Genomic DNA, 16,704 nt, shown 5'->3' on the forward strand with positions numbered 1-16,704 from the left:
AAATTGCCCAACCCATGGACTCGACTACTTGGATGATCATCCAAACCTTTTATGCAGGATCGAACTTTTCTTCGCGGAACCTATTGGATTCAGCTGCTGGAGGTACCTTTATGTCCATCACTCTTGGTGAAGCAACAAAGCTCCTTGATAATATGATGATTAATTACTCGAATGGCACACGGAAAGAGCTCCACAAGGTAAGAAGGTAAATTCTGTCGAAGAAACCTCTTCCTTGAGTGATAAGATTGATGCTATTATGTCTATGCTTGTGAATGATAGGACTAATGTTGATCCTAATAATGTTCCGCTAGATTCATTGGTTGCTCAAAATTCTAGGCCATATCCTGCTAATGGTAACTCTTATGGTAGATATGTTTCACCTAATGAGGAAAAGATGTTAGAAATTGAAAGATCCACCAAGAGCTTTATGCAATCAAAATATGAGCAAAACAAATTGTTTACTAAAACTATGAATGAACAATCTACCTTGTTGAAGAATATAGGAAATCAACTTGAAAATCTGAATATGGAGATTTCGGGTTGCAAACTAAACTTGCAAATGCCGAAAACCGAATCTCATACATGTCTCAAGCCACAATCTTCTTTAATCAATAAAATGGCTGCTAAACCTGAGGATATTGAAAATAATATTGTTACTACAGCAAATGCCATCCAAGTTAGAATTAATGAGAATATAAGATTGATGGCCGAATTGCATGCTAGGTGGGAAAGAGAAGAAAATGAAAAACTCGCTAAAGAGAATAATGTAGCTAAAGTTTGGACTATTACCACTACTAGTAATGTTAATGATTCACATGTTGCTGCACCTCCTACTATCAATGGTAAAATAATTGGTGTTGGCAATGTTTCTACTACTAGTGCAAAGCCTGCAAAACTGCCTAAAACTGCTAAAACTGCTGAAATTTTTTCCAACATTGGGGATGATGATCCCATTGCTTTAGATTATAATGGTTTGGATTTTGATGATTGCCACATCTCTGAAGTTATAAAGTTCTTACAAAAACTTGCTAAGAGTCCCAATGCTAGTGCTATAAATTTGGCTTTCACAAAACACATTACAAATGCTCTCATAAAAGCTAGAGAAGAGAAACTAAAACTTGAAACTTCTATTCCTAGAAAGCTAGAGGATGGTTGGGAGCCCATCATTAAGATGAAGGTCAATAACTTTGATTGTAATGCTTTATGTGATCTTGGTGCAAGTATTTCCATTATGCCTAAGAAAATTTATAATATGCTTGACTTGCCGCCATTGAAGTATTGTTATTTGGATGTTAATCTTGTTGATAATGCTATAAAGAAACCTTTGGGGAGAATTGATAATGTTGCATTACCGTTAACAATAACCTTGTCCCCGTTGATTTTGTTGTCTTGGATATTGAATGCAATGCATCTTGTCCCATTATATTGGGAAGACCTTTTCTTCGAACTGTTGGTACCACCATTGATATGAAAGAAGGTAATATTAAATATCAATTTCCTCTCAAGAAAGGTATGGAACACTTCCCTAGAAAGATAATGAAGTTACCTTTTGATTCTATTATTAGAACAAGTTATGATATCAATGCTTCATCTCTTGATAATACTTGATATACACTTTCTGCGCCTAGCTGAAAGGCGTTAAAGAAAAGCGCTTATGGGAGACAACCCATGTTTTTACTACAGTATTTTTGTTTTATATTTGAGTCTTGGAATTTGTTTACTACTGTAGCAACCTCTCCTTATCTTAGTTTTGTGCATTGTTGTGCCAAGTAAAGTCTTTGATAGTAAGGTTCATACTAGATTTGGATTACTCGCGCGTGAAACAGATTTCTTTGTCTGTCACGAATTTCGACCTGCCTCTCGTAGGTAGCTCAGAAAAATATGCCAATTTACGTGCGTGATCCTCAGATATGTACGCAACTTCCATTCAATTTGGGCATTTTCATTTGAGCAAGTCTGGTGCCTCAATAAAATCCATCTTTACGGACTGTTCTGTTTTGATAGATTCTGCCTTTTATTTCGCATTGCCTCTTTTGCTATTATGGATGAATTTCTTTGTTCCATTAATGTCCAGTAGCTTTATGCAATGTCCAGAAGTGTTAAGAATGATTGTGTCACCTCTGAACATGTTAATCTTTATTGTGCACTAACCCTCTAATGAGTTGTTTCGAGTTTGGTGTGGAGGAAGTTTTCAAGGATCAAGAGAGGAGGATGATACAATATGATCAAGGAGAGTGAAAGCTCTAAGCTTGGGGATGCCCCGGTGGTTCACCCCTGCATATTTTAAGAAGACTCAAGCGTTTAAGCTTGGGGATGCCCAAGGCATCCCCTTCTTCATCGACAACATTATCAGGTTCCTCCCCTGAAACTATATTTTTATTCCGTCACATCTTATGTGCTTTACTTGGAGCGTCTGTTTGTTTTTGTTTTTGTTTGAATAAAATGGATCCTAGCATTCATTGTGTGGGAGAGAGACACGCTCCGCTGTTGCATATGGACAAATATGTCCTTAGGCTTTACTCATAGTATTCATGGCGAAGGTTGAATCTTCTTCGTTAAATTGTTATATGGTTGGAATCGGGAAATGCTACATGTAGTAATTCTAAAATGTCTTGAATAATTTGATACTTGGAAATTGTTGTGCTCATGTTTAAGCTCTTGCATCATATACTTTGCACCCATTAATGAAGAAACACCTAGAGCTTGCTAAATTTGGTTTGCATATTTGGTCTCTCTAAAGTCTAGATAATTTCTAGTATTGAGTTTGAACAACAAGGAAGACGGTGTAGAGTCTTATAATGTTTACAATATGTCTTTTATGTGAGTTTTGCTGCACCGGTTCATCCTTGTGTTTGTTTCAAATAACCTTGCTAGCCTAAACCTTGTATCGAGAGGGAATACTTCTCATGCAACCAAAATCCTTGAGCCAACCACTATGCCATTTGTGTCCACCATACCTACCTACTACATGGTATTTCTCCGCCATTCCAAAGTAAATTGCTTGAGTGCTACCTTTAAAATTTCCATTCTTCACCTTTGCAATATATAGCTCATGGGACAAATAGCCTAAAAACTATTGTGGTATTGAATATGTACTTATGCACTTTATCTCTTATTAAGTTGCTTGTTGTGCGATAACCATGTTCCCTGGGGACGCCATCAACTATTCTTTGTTGAATATCATGTGAGTTGCTATGCATGTCCGTCTTGTCTCAAGTAAGAGAGATCTACCACTTTAATGGTTAGAGCATGCATATTGTTAGAGAAGAACATTGGGCCGCTAACTAAAGCCATGAATCATGGTGGAAGTTTCAGTTTTGGACATATATCCTCAATCTCATATGAGAACACTAATTGTTGCTACATGCTTATGCATTAAAGAGGAGTCCGTTATCTGTTGTCCATGTTGTCCCGGTATGAATGTCTAAGTTGAGAATAATCAAAAGCGAGAAATCCAAAATGCGAGCTTTCTCCTTAGACCCTTGTACAGGCGGCATGGAGGTACCCCTTTGTGACACTTGGTTAAAACATGTGTATTGCGATGATCCCGGTAGTCCAAGCTAATTAGGACAAGGTGCGGGCACTATTAGTATACTATGCATGAGGCCTGCAACTTGTAAGATATAATTTACATGATACATATGCTTTATTACTACCGTTGACAAAATTGTTTCTTGTTTTCAAAATAAAAGCTCTAGCACAAATATAGCAATCGATGCTTTCCTCTTTGAAGGACCTTTCTTTTACTTTAATGTTGAGTCAGTTCACCTATCTCTCTCCACCTCAAGAAGCAAACACTTGTGTGAACTGTGCATTGATTCCTACATACTTGCATATTGCACTTGTTATATTACTCTATGTTGACAATTATCCATGAGATATACATGTTACAAGTTGAAAGCAACCGCTGAAACTTAATCTTCCTTTGTGTTGCTTCAATACCTTTACTTTGATTTATTGCTTTATGAGTTAACTCTTATGCAAGACTTATTGATGATTGTCTTGAAGTACTATTCATGAAAAGTCTTTGCTTTATGATTCAGTTGTTTACTCATGTCATTACCATTGTTTTGATCGCTGCATTCATTACATATGCTTACAATAGTATGATCAAAGTTATGATGGCATGTCACTCCGTAAATTATCTTTGTTATCGTTTACCTGCTCGGGACGAGCATGAACTAAGCTTGGGGATGCTGATACGTCTCCGACGTATCGATAATTTCTTATGTTCCATGCCACATTATTGATGATATCTACATGTTTTATACACATTATATGTCGTATTTATGCATTTTCCGGCACTAACCTATTAACGAGATGCCGAAGAGCCAGCTTGCCGTTTTCTCGCTGTTTTTGGTTTCAGAAATCCTACAAAGGAAATATTCTCGAATTGGACGAAATCAACGCCCGTGGTCCTATTTTTGCACGAAGCTTCCGTAAGACCGAGGGGGAAAGGAAGTGGGGCCACGAGGCGCCGACACAACAGGGCGGCGCGGCCTGGCCCTTGGCCGCGCGGCCCTGGCGTGTGGGGCCCTCGTGTGGCCCCCACGTTGCCCTTCCGTCTACTTAAAGCCTTCGTCGCGAAACCCCCGCATCGAGAGCCACGATACGGAAAACCTTACCGAGACGCCGCCGCCAATCCCATCTCGGGGATTCTGGAGATCACCTCCGGCACCCTGCCGGAGAGGGGATTCATCTCCCGGAGGAATCTTCACCGGCATGGTCGCCTCCGGAGTGATGAGTGAGTAGTTCACCCCTGGACTATGGGTCCATAGCAGTAGCTAGATGGCTGTCTTCTCCTCATGTGCTTCATTGTCAGATCTTGTGAGCTGCCTAACATGATCAAGATCATCTATCTGTAATTCTATATGTTGTGTTTGTCGGGATCCGATGGATAGAGAATACTATGTTATTTTGATTATCAATCTATTACCTATGTGTTGTTTATGATCTTGCATGCTCTCCGTTATTATTAGAGGCTCTGGCCAAGTTTTTACTCTTAACTCCAAGAGGGAGTATTTATGCTCAATAGTGGGTTCATGCCTCCATTAAATCTGGGACAGTGACATAAAGTTCTAAGGTTGTGGATGTGATGTTGCCACTAGGGATAAAACATTGATGCTATGTCCGAGGATGTAGTTATTGATTACATTACACACCATACTTAATGCAATTGTCTGTTGTTTTGCAATTTAATACTGGAAGGGGTTCGGATGATAACCTGAAGGTGGACTTTTTAGGTATAGATGCATGCTGGATAGCGGTCTATGTACTTTGTCGTAATGCCCAATTAAATCTCACAATACTCATCATATCATGTATGTGCATTGTCATGCTCTCTTTATTTGTCAATTGCCCGACCGTAATTTGTTCACCCAACATGATATTTATCTTATGGGAGAGACACCTCTAGTGAACTGTGGACCCCGGTCCATTCTTTACATCTGAAATACAAATCTGCCGCTATTGTTCTTTACTCGTTCTTTGCAAACAATCATCATCCACACTATACATCTAATCCTTTGTTACAAGCAAGCCGGTGAGATTGACAACCTCACTGTTTCGTTGGGGCAAAGTACTTTGGTTGTGTTGTGCAGGTTCCACGTTGGCGCCGGAATCCCTGGTGTTGCGCCGCACTACATCTCGCCGCTATCAACCTTCAACGTGCTTCTTGGCTCCTCCTGGTTCGATAAACCTTGGTTTCTTTCTGAGGAAAAACTTGCCGCCGTACGCATCACACCTTCCTCTTGGGGTTCCCAACGGACGCGTGCTGTACGCGTATCAGTCTCCTCGCTCACGCTTCTTATCACTTGGGAGATTTGGAATCAGCGCAATGCTAGGATTTTCCGTAACAAGCATGCGCCCACTCAAGTAGTTGTAGAGAGAATCAAAACCGAGGCTAGATTATGGGTTTTGGCCGGTGCCAAGCATTTGGGCAATGTCATGCCGGGAGAGTAATGCCATGTTTTTAAACCTTGTTTCCTTCTGTAAAAACTCTTCTTAATTAATAGATTAGGGCAAAGCTTTTGTCCTCGTTTTTTAAGAAAAATAGATGAATCAACGGTTCCCACATCATCTGGAACTGAATCGGATAAACTGCAAAATGGTTGTTATATCAAATTCATCTAGCTATGACGGATGAATTGGACCCTGATATCGTGAATACCGAAAAAGTTCACAGATGTGGAGATGTGGCGGTGTGGGGGTGGGAGTTGTACGGCGAGGAAGGACACGTTTTTTCTGTTACGGATGGGGACACACGTGTACATCTCGTGGTCCCTATGTAGAATCGTTAAAATAAACGCTAGTTCACTACTACCTCCGTTTCATAGAATATGGTCATTTTTTGGAAAAAGTCTAGCTAAGTAAAGTTTGACCAAATGGAGGTAGTACTTTCATCGGTGTCATGGTGTGGTGAGGCACCCTCCCCTGTAGAGCAATAGTGTAGTATAGGATTAGGTCTAGGATTTCGGCTTTTGGCGATGTTAGGCTTCTTGCCGATGTATAAGGTGCTCCGGATGCTCTTGAGCTGCAGCCTGGAGGTGGTGGGCCTCTCCGTGGTCTTGGTGCTCCTGACGTGGGAGCTGGAGGTGGCGGTCTAGGATTGTCAAGGATCCAGTGTCAATAAGCTCGGCGTTGAGTCCTCGGATCTCTATATGGAGGTTGCTTGCGGTGTTGGTGTGGTGGAGGCTAGTTCTTTCTCTCTCTTTGGCAGCCACTTTGGTGGTGGAGGACAGGATTGGAAAGGAGATGAGTAGTGCGGCGGGGATTTCAAGCTCCTACTAGTGGAGCTCTTGAACTTCGGCGATGTAACATCATGGTTACCTTTGGTTATCGTGACCACTCCGTGTTGTGGTGTTGCTCCTAGCACAACTCTTTCAATCTCATGGGCGGTGTGCCATACTGGATGCCCTTCTACTACTCCATCGAGGCGCTGAACGTCAAGCCATCGCCAAGTGGTCTAGTCCCCGGTGGCTAACAGCCCTGGCGTCGAGTGCATCTTCCTCCTCGATGGAGAGGGACCCGATTTCTTTCCCATATTTTTTTGTGGGGCCCTGTTTGTAATTTCTGAGGACTTGGTTGTATTTTTCTTCCAAGGTTCTTCATGTTAAATGTAAGCCCACCGAATTAATGCAGCTCTAGACCCTTCCGGGTTCTTTCCCTGTTAAAAAAAGTAAATAAAAGCAACTATATTTTGCATAGGAATATAGTTTTCCGCCCAATTATAATTTTGTATAAAAGGATCTACTACTACAGGCCTTTAATAAGTCATCAAAATTAATATCATGGGTTTATAAAATCATACTCTATTTTGGAGGATCCTATTATCAATTAAATTTTAGATAAGGTAAGCATTTTGTAAGCTCCACCTATGTATAATGTATTAAAAAAATAGAAGTCATGAAAATCAAAATCAAAATAAATAGAATATTCTCTACGCTTGTTTGGAAATGTCATGTTATTTGCCTTTCTTTTTAAAACAAGTGTTGGAAAATACTTACAAAGGTCCAAAAATGAACTGAAGGCTTCAAGAGTAGAATGATATAAATGAAAACATTACTCCACCATAACCGAGAAAGCCATTTTATTCACTCTCTTAACTAATTTAAGCATTGTTAGACAAATATTTTAAATGACACCTTAATTCAAATGGTTGAAATAAAATACAAACAAGTTGGACTTCTATAAAGGCGGCCATCTATGATTTTGAAGTTGGATTGTCTTGCTAATCGACTCATATAAATGATTTAAATAAATGGTGAGAAAATTTAAACAAAATTCAGTTTCAATTTCTTTAGAAATTTCAACAAAGTAGCAATCAATAAACTTATTTAATTAAGTTAAAGTTACAAAAATAGGAATATTTTTGGATGTTACGCTGAACCAAAAGGTAACACGTCAGCTTAATGTTTTTAGGAGAAATTAGCTAGTTTTTGTTAAGACCAAGAAGCAGAAGCAGCCACAAAAGAAAGAAAAAAGAGGCCTCGTCCAATTGTTTTTCTTTTTAAAGAACGAGATCAAAGGGGGAGGGAATCCCTTGGCGTGGATCACAGCGGAGTGACCCTACCGCTGAGCAACGCTCAGTTCTTGACTAAATCTACACTACTTAAAAAGAACGAAGGTGTTCCCTATTCTGCCAATACGTCGAATCTTTCGTCGTTCGCATCGTTGTCGCGCTTCGTCGTCCACGTGGGCCAGCCCAATTAAAATCTGCGCTTCTTCAGCCGTGACCTTCGCTCCCTTCCCAAACCTCGCACCAAAATAATCGCTCTCTCCCCACGACGGCATGACTTTGGCGGCGGCACAGCTACGTCCACCTCCTTCGAACGGTGAAACACAGATCCCAGGCCTTCCTCGACCGTGACGTCGCCGCGCCTGCCTCCCGTTCCTCGGCCCTGGTTCCCCTCGCCGTGACTTCAGCGCTGCCGCGGGTGGCTACCGCAGTCCGCAGCAGCTCCCTCGCCTGGATCAACGCTCTCAGCCCGTTTCTCGCCTCAGCAGGCGCCTATTCGGTTCCGCTCGCCTCAAGTTTCGACGGCCTGTTCCTGACGACGCCCGCCATGCCCTTGCGGGAGGAGGGATACGAACGGAAGGGGCGGTCCGGTCCAGGGAATGATGACTACCATCTCCATCGCCCGGCAAGGTACGCTGGTATGCCTGACCCCCTTCCTCTTCCTCGGTTTCGGTTCCGCATCACAACACAGGCTGTCCCTCCCCCAACGACCTCGAGCAACCAAGATAACTCTGGTCCTGGATGGGGGCAAGTCTCTCTCTCGATCTAATGGATTTGCAGCGAAAAGTCCCTCTTCTGATTCCTAAATGTCACTAATCATTCAGTTTTGATTACTGCGCTACTCCAAAGCCTTCTGCCCTCTACCTGTTTGGTGTTGAGATCTCTTTGGTATTCCTCTGTTTTTTCAATTTAAATGACAGATGGATCCAGGGATTGAATATTGCTAAAGATGCTGAAATTTTGGCACCCGTCAGTGAGACAAGGAGAAACAGGCTGGGCGACGGTTGATAGTTGTCTAGCGTGCACGGAAGTAAACTCTTAAATGGCATAATAGCTTAATCTCGACATTTTTTCTTTTTTGCTGGGTCTCAAGAGGAAGAAAACCCATCTCTGAATGAGCAGTTGAGAACCACCCTTTATTTGGGTTTCTTCTCTCTGAGTGCATCAAACCAGCTTAATTTCTTGAAGTTACATTAGAAATAGATGACTAGATTCATTTTGTATGGAACATTCAAGAATTGTCTTCTGTGGCCTTATGGGGCATTCAAGTTCATTTGCATGGATCTTATTGCGTGAACTCCTGAAGACATACCTGAAGCTTCAGTAAGAAAATTTCTATACTCTAACAACAACTTGCTTTCTTGCAACCTGAAACCCTCTGGGGGAACAAAAAATTCAGAAGCCACGCATTTCGGTGGAGGAAAATTTCAGAAGCAAAATTGTGCAGCATTGTAGGTAAACGTGCATATCTCATTATCTTTTATTCTTTTGAAGCATCCCGAAACCCTCCAAAGTCGCACTATTCTATTCACAACATCATATGGCTATTTGCAGGCGAGTTCAAAAGCAGTCCGTTGCAACACCATAGAGGATTTGAATGGAAACAAATATTGGTTCTCCGTTTTTTGTACTTTTGCCATGTGAAAACTGCAGAATGATTTTCAGAATGAGGCAAACTATACCTCCCACATGCTCCAAGAGATACAGTGCCGTTCTTGCGCTGCCACTCTGGTGAGTCCACTCACAACCAGCATGTTTCCGTCCGATTCCTATTTGGAAGCGCCCACTGAGTGTTTTCTTGTCTTTGCGATTCATTTGTTTAGAGACCTGATGATCTAGGATATATGAAATTCTGGACAACCATCTCGATATGACCATGAAAAACTTGCAGGCAAAATTTTAATCAAATCAATATCCAATGCATTTTTGTTGGTACAAAAGAGCTATTTGATTCACACTGAAATAACAAAATATGTGATAAACATAAAACCCAACATACTGAGTTTCAAACCTCGGGCCTAAAAGAAGGCCAAAAACTGGTGGGCATAGAAGTGTTAAGTCATAATCGTTAGTGTGGTTCAAACATGGTATTTGATTATATGCCACTGTAGTTTTACCTTATGGAATAAATAATTCCACCATTATTAGAAAACAAAAGGAGAAGATCCGAACCTTCTATTTGGTAACGATTATTTTAGCACTGAGATATAACAGTTTTCACCAACAAATAATTTCTCGGATTCTACTCCTCATAATTACTTGAGTGAAAAAGATTCTTTCCATGGGGAGAACAGTTTGATTGAGATGTTTATTATGTCATTCGACTTATATCCCGGTCTTGTTCTAGCTATGCAAAATCTAATCGTGGCTCCTGGTTTCAGGTTTGTCTCAAGTTTGTAGATAAAATTGATTTGAATAAGCAAATAGATAAGATATAAATATGTTTTTTCATGTGACCCCGAATGTCAAGCACTGCAGTAGTACTTTAAGGTTAGAGCGTATTAGAGGATATATGTATTCATTCAAGAATCGAGATTTTCCTACAGTATCTTATTTTAGCAGTTTCTTGTTCTATTTTCGGATTCTTGCTATTTCTTGATCCGTGTATTTGAAATCAAGTGCATGAGAAGCATGCATCTTCTAATGCTATTATGTTTTTAAGTCTCCGGATGTGCTGCGTATATGTTTTCCAGGATGGTAATCATGCCACATCGCTTATTAAATCCATTCTCAAATCATACCTATTTCATTATAGAGAAGATCACAAGCACCCCAGGCTCCTTTTTTCGTAGTCGTCGCAGGTCTTTTTTGTTCTTCACACTATTTATGGGGCTGTTTTCCTTAAGGGAAAAAATATATTTGATGTTCATTTCGTGCCCGATGTTTAAACAAAGGGAATTATACAAGTCATACTTTTTTTGGTTCGATTCAGATATGATGTTTTCCTATTTGCGTTTACCAAAATGAACCCAAATGCAAATGATCCATTAAATCTCCTTTTATTTTCTTGGAGTTGTCGTACATTAACTGTTACCGTAACTTCTCAATAATATTAACATATGTTCTTGTGTGGCCTTGGGAAGCCAATTCCAAAGTTCAATCTTGTCATGGAAACTAAAGTAGTTGCATATACTATCGTCTTCCAGAATAAATACATGCTGATCAGGTATATCCTGGTGTATCTCTCGACTGAAATGGATATGGAGGCTCCAAGGAGCAAGATAAATTATGTGTAAATACAAGTGTGATCGTTGACGTGGGCTTAAAACATGTTTTCGTTTGCCGATCCTCCGAGGGCTTCAGCAGGGGATTGGCAGCAGCATCCCACCCATGCCCGTTGGTATTGTCAGAACTCTGAAATTAACTCCACTACAAGCACTGACATGTTCCCCATATGCCAAATAATCTCTATGTGATGCTTGAATGTATGGTGTTTCTACTGTGATACTGATTGCAGGTGGGAAGCGCTAGCTGATGTTAACTCCCATTTTGGCATACAAAGCTGAACCAGCTGGTTGTTTCTCAGGCAATAAAACATTAAGTTTTTTTTTTCAGTTCATGGTATTAGAGACCAGCTGGCTGTTTCTCAGGTAATCCCTTTTGGACTCGACTTATACCATTAAGACTTTTCTTCCCTAGGAAAGTCAACCATGTATATTCAGACTAGCTCAACAAAACGGTGTGGTGAACTGCACATGAATTCTGATTGTGCACCTATCTTAACAGGAGACTATAATATTCCTGGGAACATACAACATAGGTCCAATAGAAGGTGGTATCGTTTTGTTCGCCTATATATGGATGGAACATTTGTTTTGTCTGTTTTATTAAGACCTCCTTCTACCATTTTCTTCCATTCATAAAACAATATTGACTATTAGAAGCATGATATAATTTTTTGGAACCACAGAAGCTTGATATAATTGTAGCTTGCTCTATGATCGTGCAGTTTTCTCTTACTATGTCAAGAGAAATAACCTGTAGTGAGACCTACATATTAGGGAGAGTATGAATTGATGACTGATTGTCTGATCTGTATTTAAACTGGATGTTTTTGTAGTCTTAGATTAGAGCTGCCAGTATAAAAGTGAAATTCATGTCACTCTGCCCTTAACCTACGAAGGAAGGTTTTTGAGAATAATAGAGATGGAGAGACCAGAGATATCTTGTAAATTTGTAAATATACTGAATATTTGTGGGAGTGCATACCACTGAAGGTCTATTGCCTGCATGCAACGTATTGATTTTTACTGAACAATTACTACTGTAGCTTGCTGCTGTGAAGTGGATTAGGGTACGTCCTGAACAATTACTACAAGCTTGTTCTCTCAGCCCTGCCTTTTTCTTACAGAAAGACGTCCAAACACGGTACATTAAAGCACTCTATTAGTCACTTCCATGTGCACTAAATATATTTCAACTCTTGGCTCTGAATACAAAATTCCAACTCAGGAATTTGGATCCGCTCTTTTGGCAAACCTAATTTGAATTATGTCATAAAAGATTAACAATTGGAAAACTGGTAATAATGATATTATTTTTCTCAGTGACATGAAGCCAATTCACCCTTTGCTATAAGAGAAATGATATTGGAATAGTATTATATTATTATTATTCAATTCTCGGCCTGCTATCAGGTTCTAAAACTTAATTATGTTTTGGTTATGGCTTGTGTTGTATCCAAATAAGTAAGTAGATTTATGGTCAGGGTGAATATTGTTGCCAAGATCCTGTTCCCCTGTTGCTTCTTTAAGTCTTTCAAGATGAGCTGACCATTGCTTCTGTTTAAGTCATTCAACATGAGCTGACCAAATCTTTATTTCATTCGCTTGTTCAAAGCAACTAAATTTAATTCTTTTGCAGGCCTCTCTTGGAAAATATGCGAGTTTATGGTTAATTCTTGTGAGTGCGTACATTTTGTTGCCATACCTTTAAAATTCAAAAGCATATATATATAAGATGATTTCAATTTTATACCTCGACCTGTGTGTACTCCTTTTGAAACATAGAATCATCCATATGCGATTCTACTTTTGTAACACAATCGTTATTTGGAGGCGTAGAAGATTTTCTTTTTAAAGACATATTCTTTTTCTTTGACAGGACAAGACATTTCATAAATGGATAATAGCTTACTGTAGAAGAAAGGACGGTGATAGCATGATCAAACTTTTTAATATAAGGTTCGTAACCACATGGCCAGTATGCATTAGTGTAACTGCTGGGGACTGTTCAAGCAGATGAATTGGTGCAGCAGGAGTCTAGCATTGCTAGAGAAGATCACCACAGGTATAAGAGGGCATGTAGAATATGATAAAATATTCACTATAATTAGCATACCTTGGATTTTGTCAGAGGCATATCTGATGCGGAAGGAGGGGATTACAATGGAACTTCATCAGTTCCATTTGAGTGAGTTTTCACTGTGTTCAGATCAAACCTGAATTCAAAGTAGACATGTGAGGATAGTAGCAATGGTAATTATTGTTAGTAGCAGCACCTGATATATGTCTTTATATCATGGTCTGCTTAGTTTTGAGTAGAGATTATAACAATTAGTGTGGAAACTATAACAAATTAAATACTTTGCTGGCTGGTGCTGATGGTTGGCTGGAAGTACTACCTTTGACATATATATTTTTGTTTAAGCCAGAAGAAAAATGGCCAAATTCAAACGCATTTATATTCTAATGAACTGTTGTCACACTTTTAGCCTTGAAAGATAGGTTCTCGCAATTTTTTATTGAGAGTAGATTGTGTGATAACTGATGTTATTTTCAGCTGGAACATTGTTTAAACTTCGTGCTGCAGTAAGAACTTCAATTTTCTACTACATTGAAATATCAATTGATTTAATCTCTGGTGTTGAAAAAACATTGTATCATTTCTACATGATGGTCTCCTACTGCCTATGGGGAGGCTTTTATAAAGAAATACAAGAAGGGTTACAAAATTTCAATATGTTTTAAATTCTGATAGCGCAGACATTTGCAAATATTCCAATATGATGTAAATTCTACATATATTTAAGAACATAAATACTTTTATAAGTGTTACAAAAATATCAAAGTATTGGCAAGCAATATATGTGTGCACATTGTAGATTCATTACAGAAGGGAGGTACACATGATCTCAAGGGACCTGTTTTGGCTCCACATAATTTGGCAACAAATATCGACAACATGGGCTTCTTTTGGCTCGATACAATGTCAAAATATTTTGCAAGTTTGATTTCTCACCTAGAATTTGAAACCTATAGTTGTTACATGTTTGTTTTCCTTTTGCTGGCAAGATGGGATAATAGGATGTTATGATATTCCTGATTTGTTTTAAATTAGGCATTGTGTTACACATCAGCTCAAGCCGTCTGCTTTACAACATGGTTAGTCATTGAGTTAGGCATGTGCCGATGCACATGTTTGAGATGTCACAGTGTATTATCATGTTGTAGTATGTTATGTTATTACTGATTTTTTTTTGAATTTTCGTAGTGAGTTGTGAATTATATATGTGTATTGAAAAATAAAATTTGAAGATCCGTGGCAACGCACGGGCATTTGAACTAGTCCACATAAACGAACCAGGTTCTGACCAGGCTAGAAACTCATAAAGCCTGAGTCAAGGTGATTCATTACAAGTTCTTGGTTGTTATCATTCGCAAAAAAAAAGTTTTTGGTGGTTATATTGTGTTGTGTTGTGCTTACTTTATAATCCACTCTCTAAAAGTACCCACACAAAACTATAATAAGGGGTCAAATAAACATGAAAAATAGGCTAAACGGATGGGGTAACGCGATATCACAAATTTCAACTTTTATAGATGATGAGACTTCGGCCATGGGACAAGAAGTGTCTGGAGGGGAATGAAGTAATAACACGATGACAAAACTTGCTTAATTTGTGCATGTCTGGCGTTGTCAACCATTGGTCCTCTTTAAGAACCATTACCCTGAATTTTCTATTTGAAGCTCCGAGTCAATCCTTGGTGTAACCGAAATCCCAACCGTTAGGATATGAGTATTTCACTGCCTTTTTCTACTACTCCGTTTTTCTTTTGACCTTACTACTCCGTATTTGAAATGCTCACAATTAGCTGGCCAGGTATAAATTCTCATCACATGGCAAAATTTGCGTAGTATACAATCTGACTCGGTGGTCCCGCTAGTGTTATTTACGACTCCAGCTGTGGCGCTCTAGAAAGAAAAGTCCGTGCCCCGAGAGAGAGACAGGAAGTAGCCGTTGAGCTTTGGGGCGACCGTTAGGCTCAGCCGTAGTACGAGCCGCCCGCCTCTTCAAACCCGCACCTGCTCTGCTCCGCTCTGCTCATCATCATCGTCAGGCTCGCCCACCGCCCCGGCGCACGACGACCATGGTCGCCAGGAGCCCCAACGCCAAGCCCGACAGGCAGACGGCGGCCGCCATCGCCGCTGCTGCCGCGCTCAACCCCGCCCTCGTCAGGGAGACCCTCAAGAAGGTACGTATGAGATGCCAGGATCTTGATTCTTTGGGGAAAGATTGTAGTATCTTGTTTACTGGTTTTGATTGATTGGTTGATTGGGCGCGCGCGCGCGCAGATGGACCGGTGCATGGCTCGGCTCCAGGAGCTGCAGTACACGGTGGCCGGCGGCGCCAAGGTCGTCTCCGGGGTCAGCCTCAGCCCGCGCAGCACCCGCGGCTACCTCCGCACCAGCATCCGCTGCAAGCAGGAGACCGTCAGGCAAGCCTCTCTCTCCCCCTCTCCCGTCCGATCCGAACTGGGATGATTCCATCGGACGAATATCGCTGACCAGCAGTATGTCTGGGCAGGATGAGGGCAACGCCCGCGAAGACCAGATCCCCCAAAGGCAAGTTCGGCGGCGCCGACGGCGCGGCGGCCCCGTGGCGGCGGATGTCGTTGCCGGCGATGCTCCTCGGCGAGACGGTGCTGGAGATCGTCCAGGCCAGCCAGTTCGCCCGGGACATCGTGGCGGTCGCCGATCCCCCCAGGACCCCGAACCCCGTCGCGAGAACCAAAAACGCCCCCGTGGAGCAGACGCCGCTCCGAGCGCGCCGCGCCAAGGAGAAGCAGAGCCAGCGTGGCGGTGGCACCGCGCGAGCCGAGGCCGGCACGCCGCCGTCGCGCGGGCGGGTCCGGTCCCGGATTCAGTTCAAGCCCGCCTCGCCTCTCGGCCGGCCGTCGTCGGTGGCGGCGAACAGGGTGTCCCCCAAGAACCGGCCGTGGGCCAAGAAGACGGTGATGTTCCCCAATCCCGCGTTCTGCGCCCCCACCTCCTCCTCCACCGCGTACGCCTCGCCGTCGTCGGCGAAGAAACAGAAGCGGTTCTCCAGCAGTCGGTCCCCTGTCCTGGCCCGGCAGACGCCGCACAAGTTCCTGGTCAAGTCGCCGCCGGGCGCTCTGGGGTCCAAGCTGAAAAGCCAAAGCAAATTGCTGCCCAATTCAAGGCCCGTCGTCGATGTGTCGCCACCAGGGAAAAGCCGGCGGTGCTCCTTCTCGCCGTCCAGGCTGGCGACAAGGCTCGTTTCACCAATAAAGGCCAGGCTATCCTTCGTGTCGCCAATGAAAGCGAGGAGGACATCGACGCATGGTGGCGTCGTCGGCGGCAGCAGCAGCATGATGAGCGGGCTCAAGCAGCGACCCGTCGTCAGCTTGACGGCGCGCACCGTCTCGAGCAGGATATCATCTTGA

The 16,704-nt window shown here is 41.8% G+C and overlaps 1 protein-coding gene and 1 long non-coding RNA gene across 6 annotated transcripts; both read left to right on the forward strand.

Annotated features, from left to right (window-relative positions):
• Nucleotides 1-8,532: 8,532 nt before the first annotated feature.
• On the forward strand, nt 8,533-15,107 carry LOC124707584. Of its 5 annotated transcripts, none has more exons than XR_007004928.1 (5): nt 8,533-8,647; nt 9,417-9,472; nt 9,572-12,385; nt 12,881-12,919; nt 13,121-15,107. It is a non-coding gene; the product is annotated as an uncharacterized LOC124707584 (long non-coding RNA). The 5 variants fall into 5 exon arrangements; XR_007004926.1 differs by having other exon boundaries at nt 9,572-11,607; nt 12,288-12,919; XR_007004927.1 differs by having other exon boundaries at nt 9,572-11,357; nt 11,475-12,919.
• Nucleotides 15,108-15,387: 280 nt separating this feature from the next.
• LOC124707773 (microtubule-binding protein TANGLED1-like) lies at nt 15,388-16,704 on the forward strand. The gene is made up of 3 exons (XM_047239468.1): nt 15,388-15,492; nt 15,593-15,735; nt 15,825-16,704. The coding sequence occupies exons 1-3, from the start codon at nt 15,388-15,390 to the stop codon at nt 16,702-16,704; spliced, it is 1,128 nt and encodes a 375-aa protein (XP_047095424.1).

This window comes from Lolium rigidum, chromosome 4 (assembly GCF_022539505.1).
Source record: "Lolium rigidum isolate FL_2022 chromosome 4, APGP_CSIRO_Lrig_0.1, whole genome shotgun sequence".
Lineage (NCBI taxonomy): Eukaryota > Viridiplantae > Streptophyta > Magnoliopsida > Poales > Poaceae > Lolium > Lolium rigidum.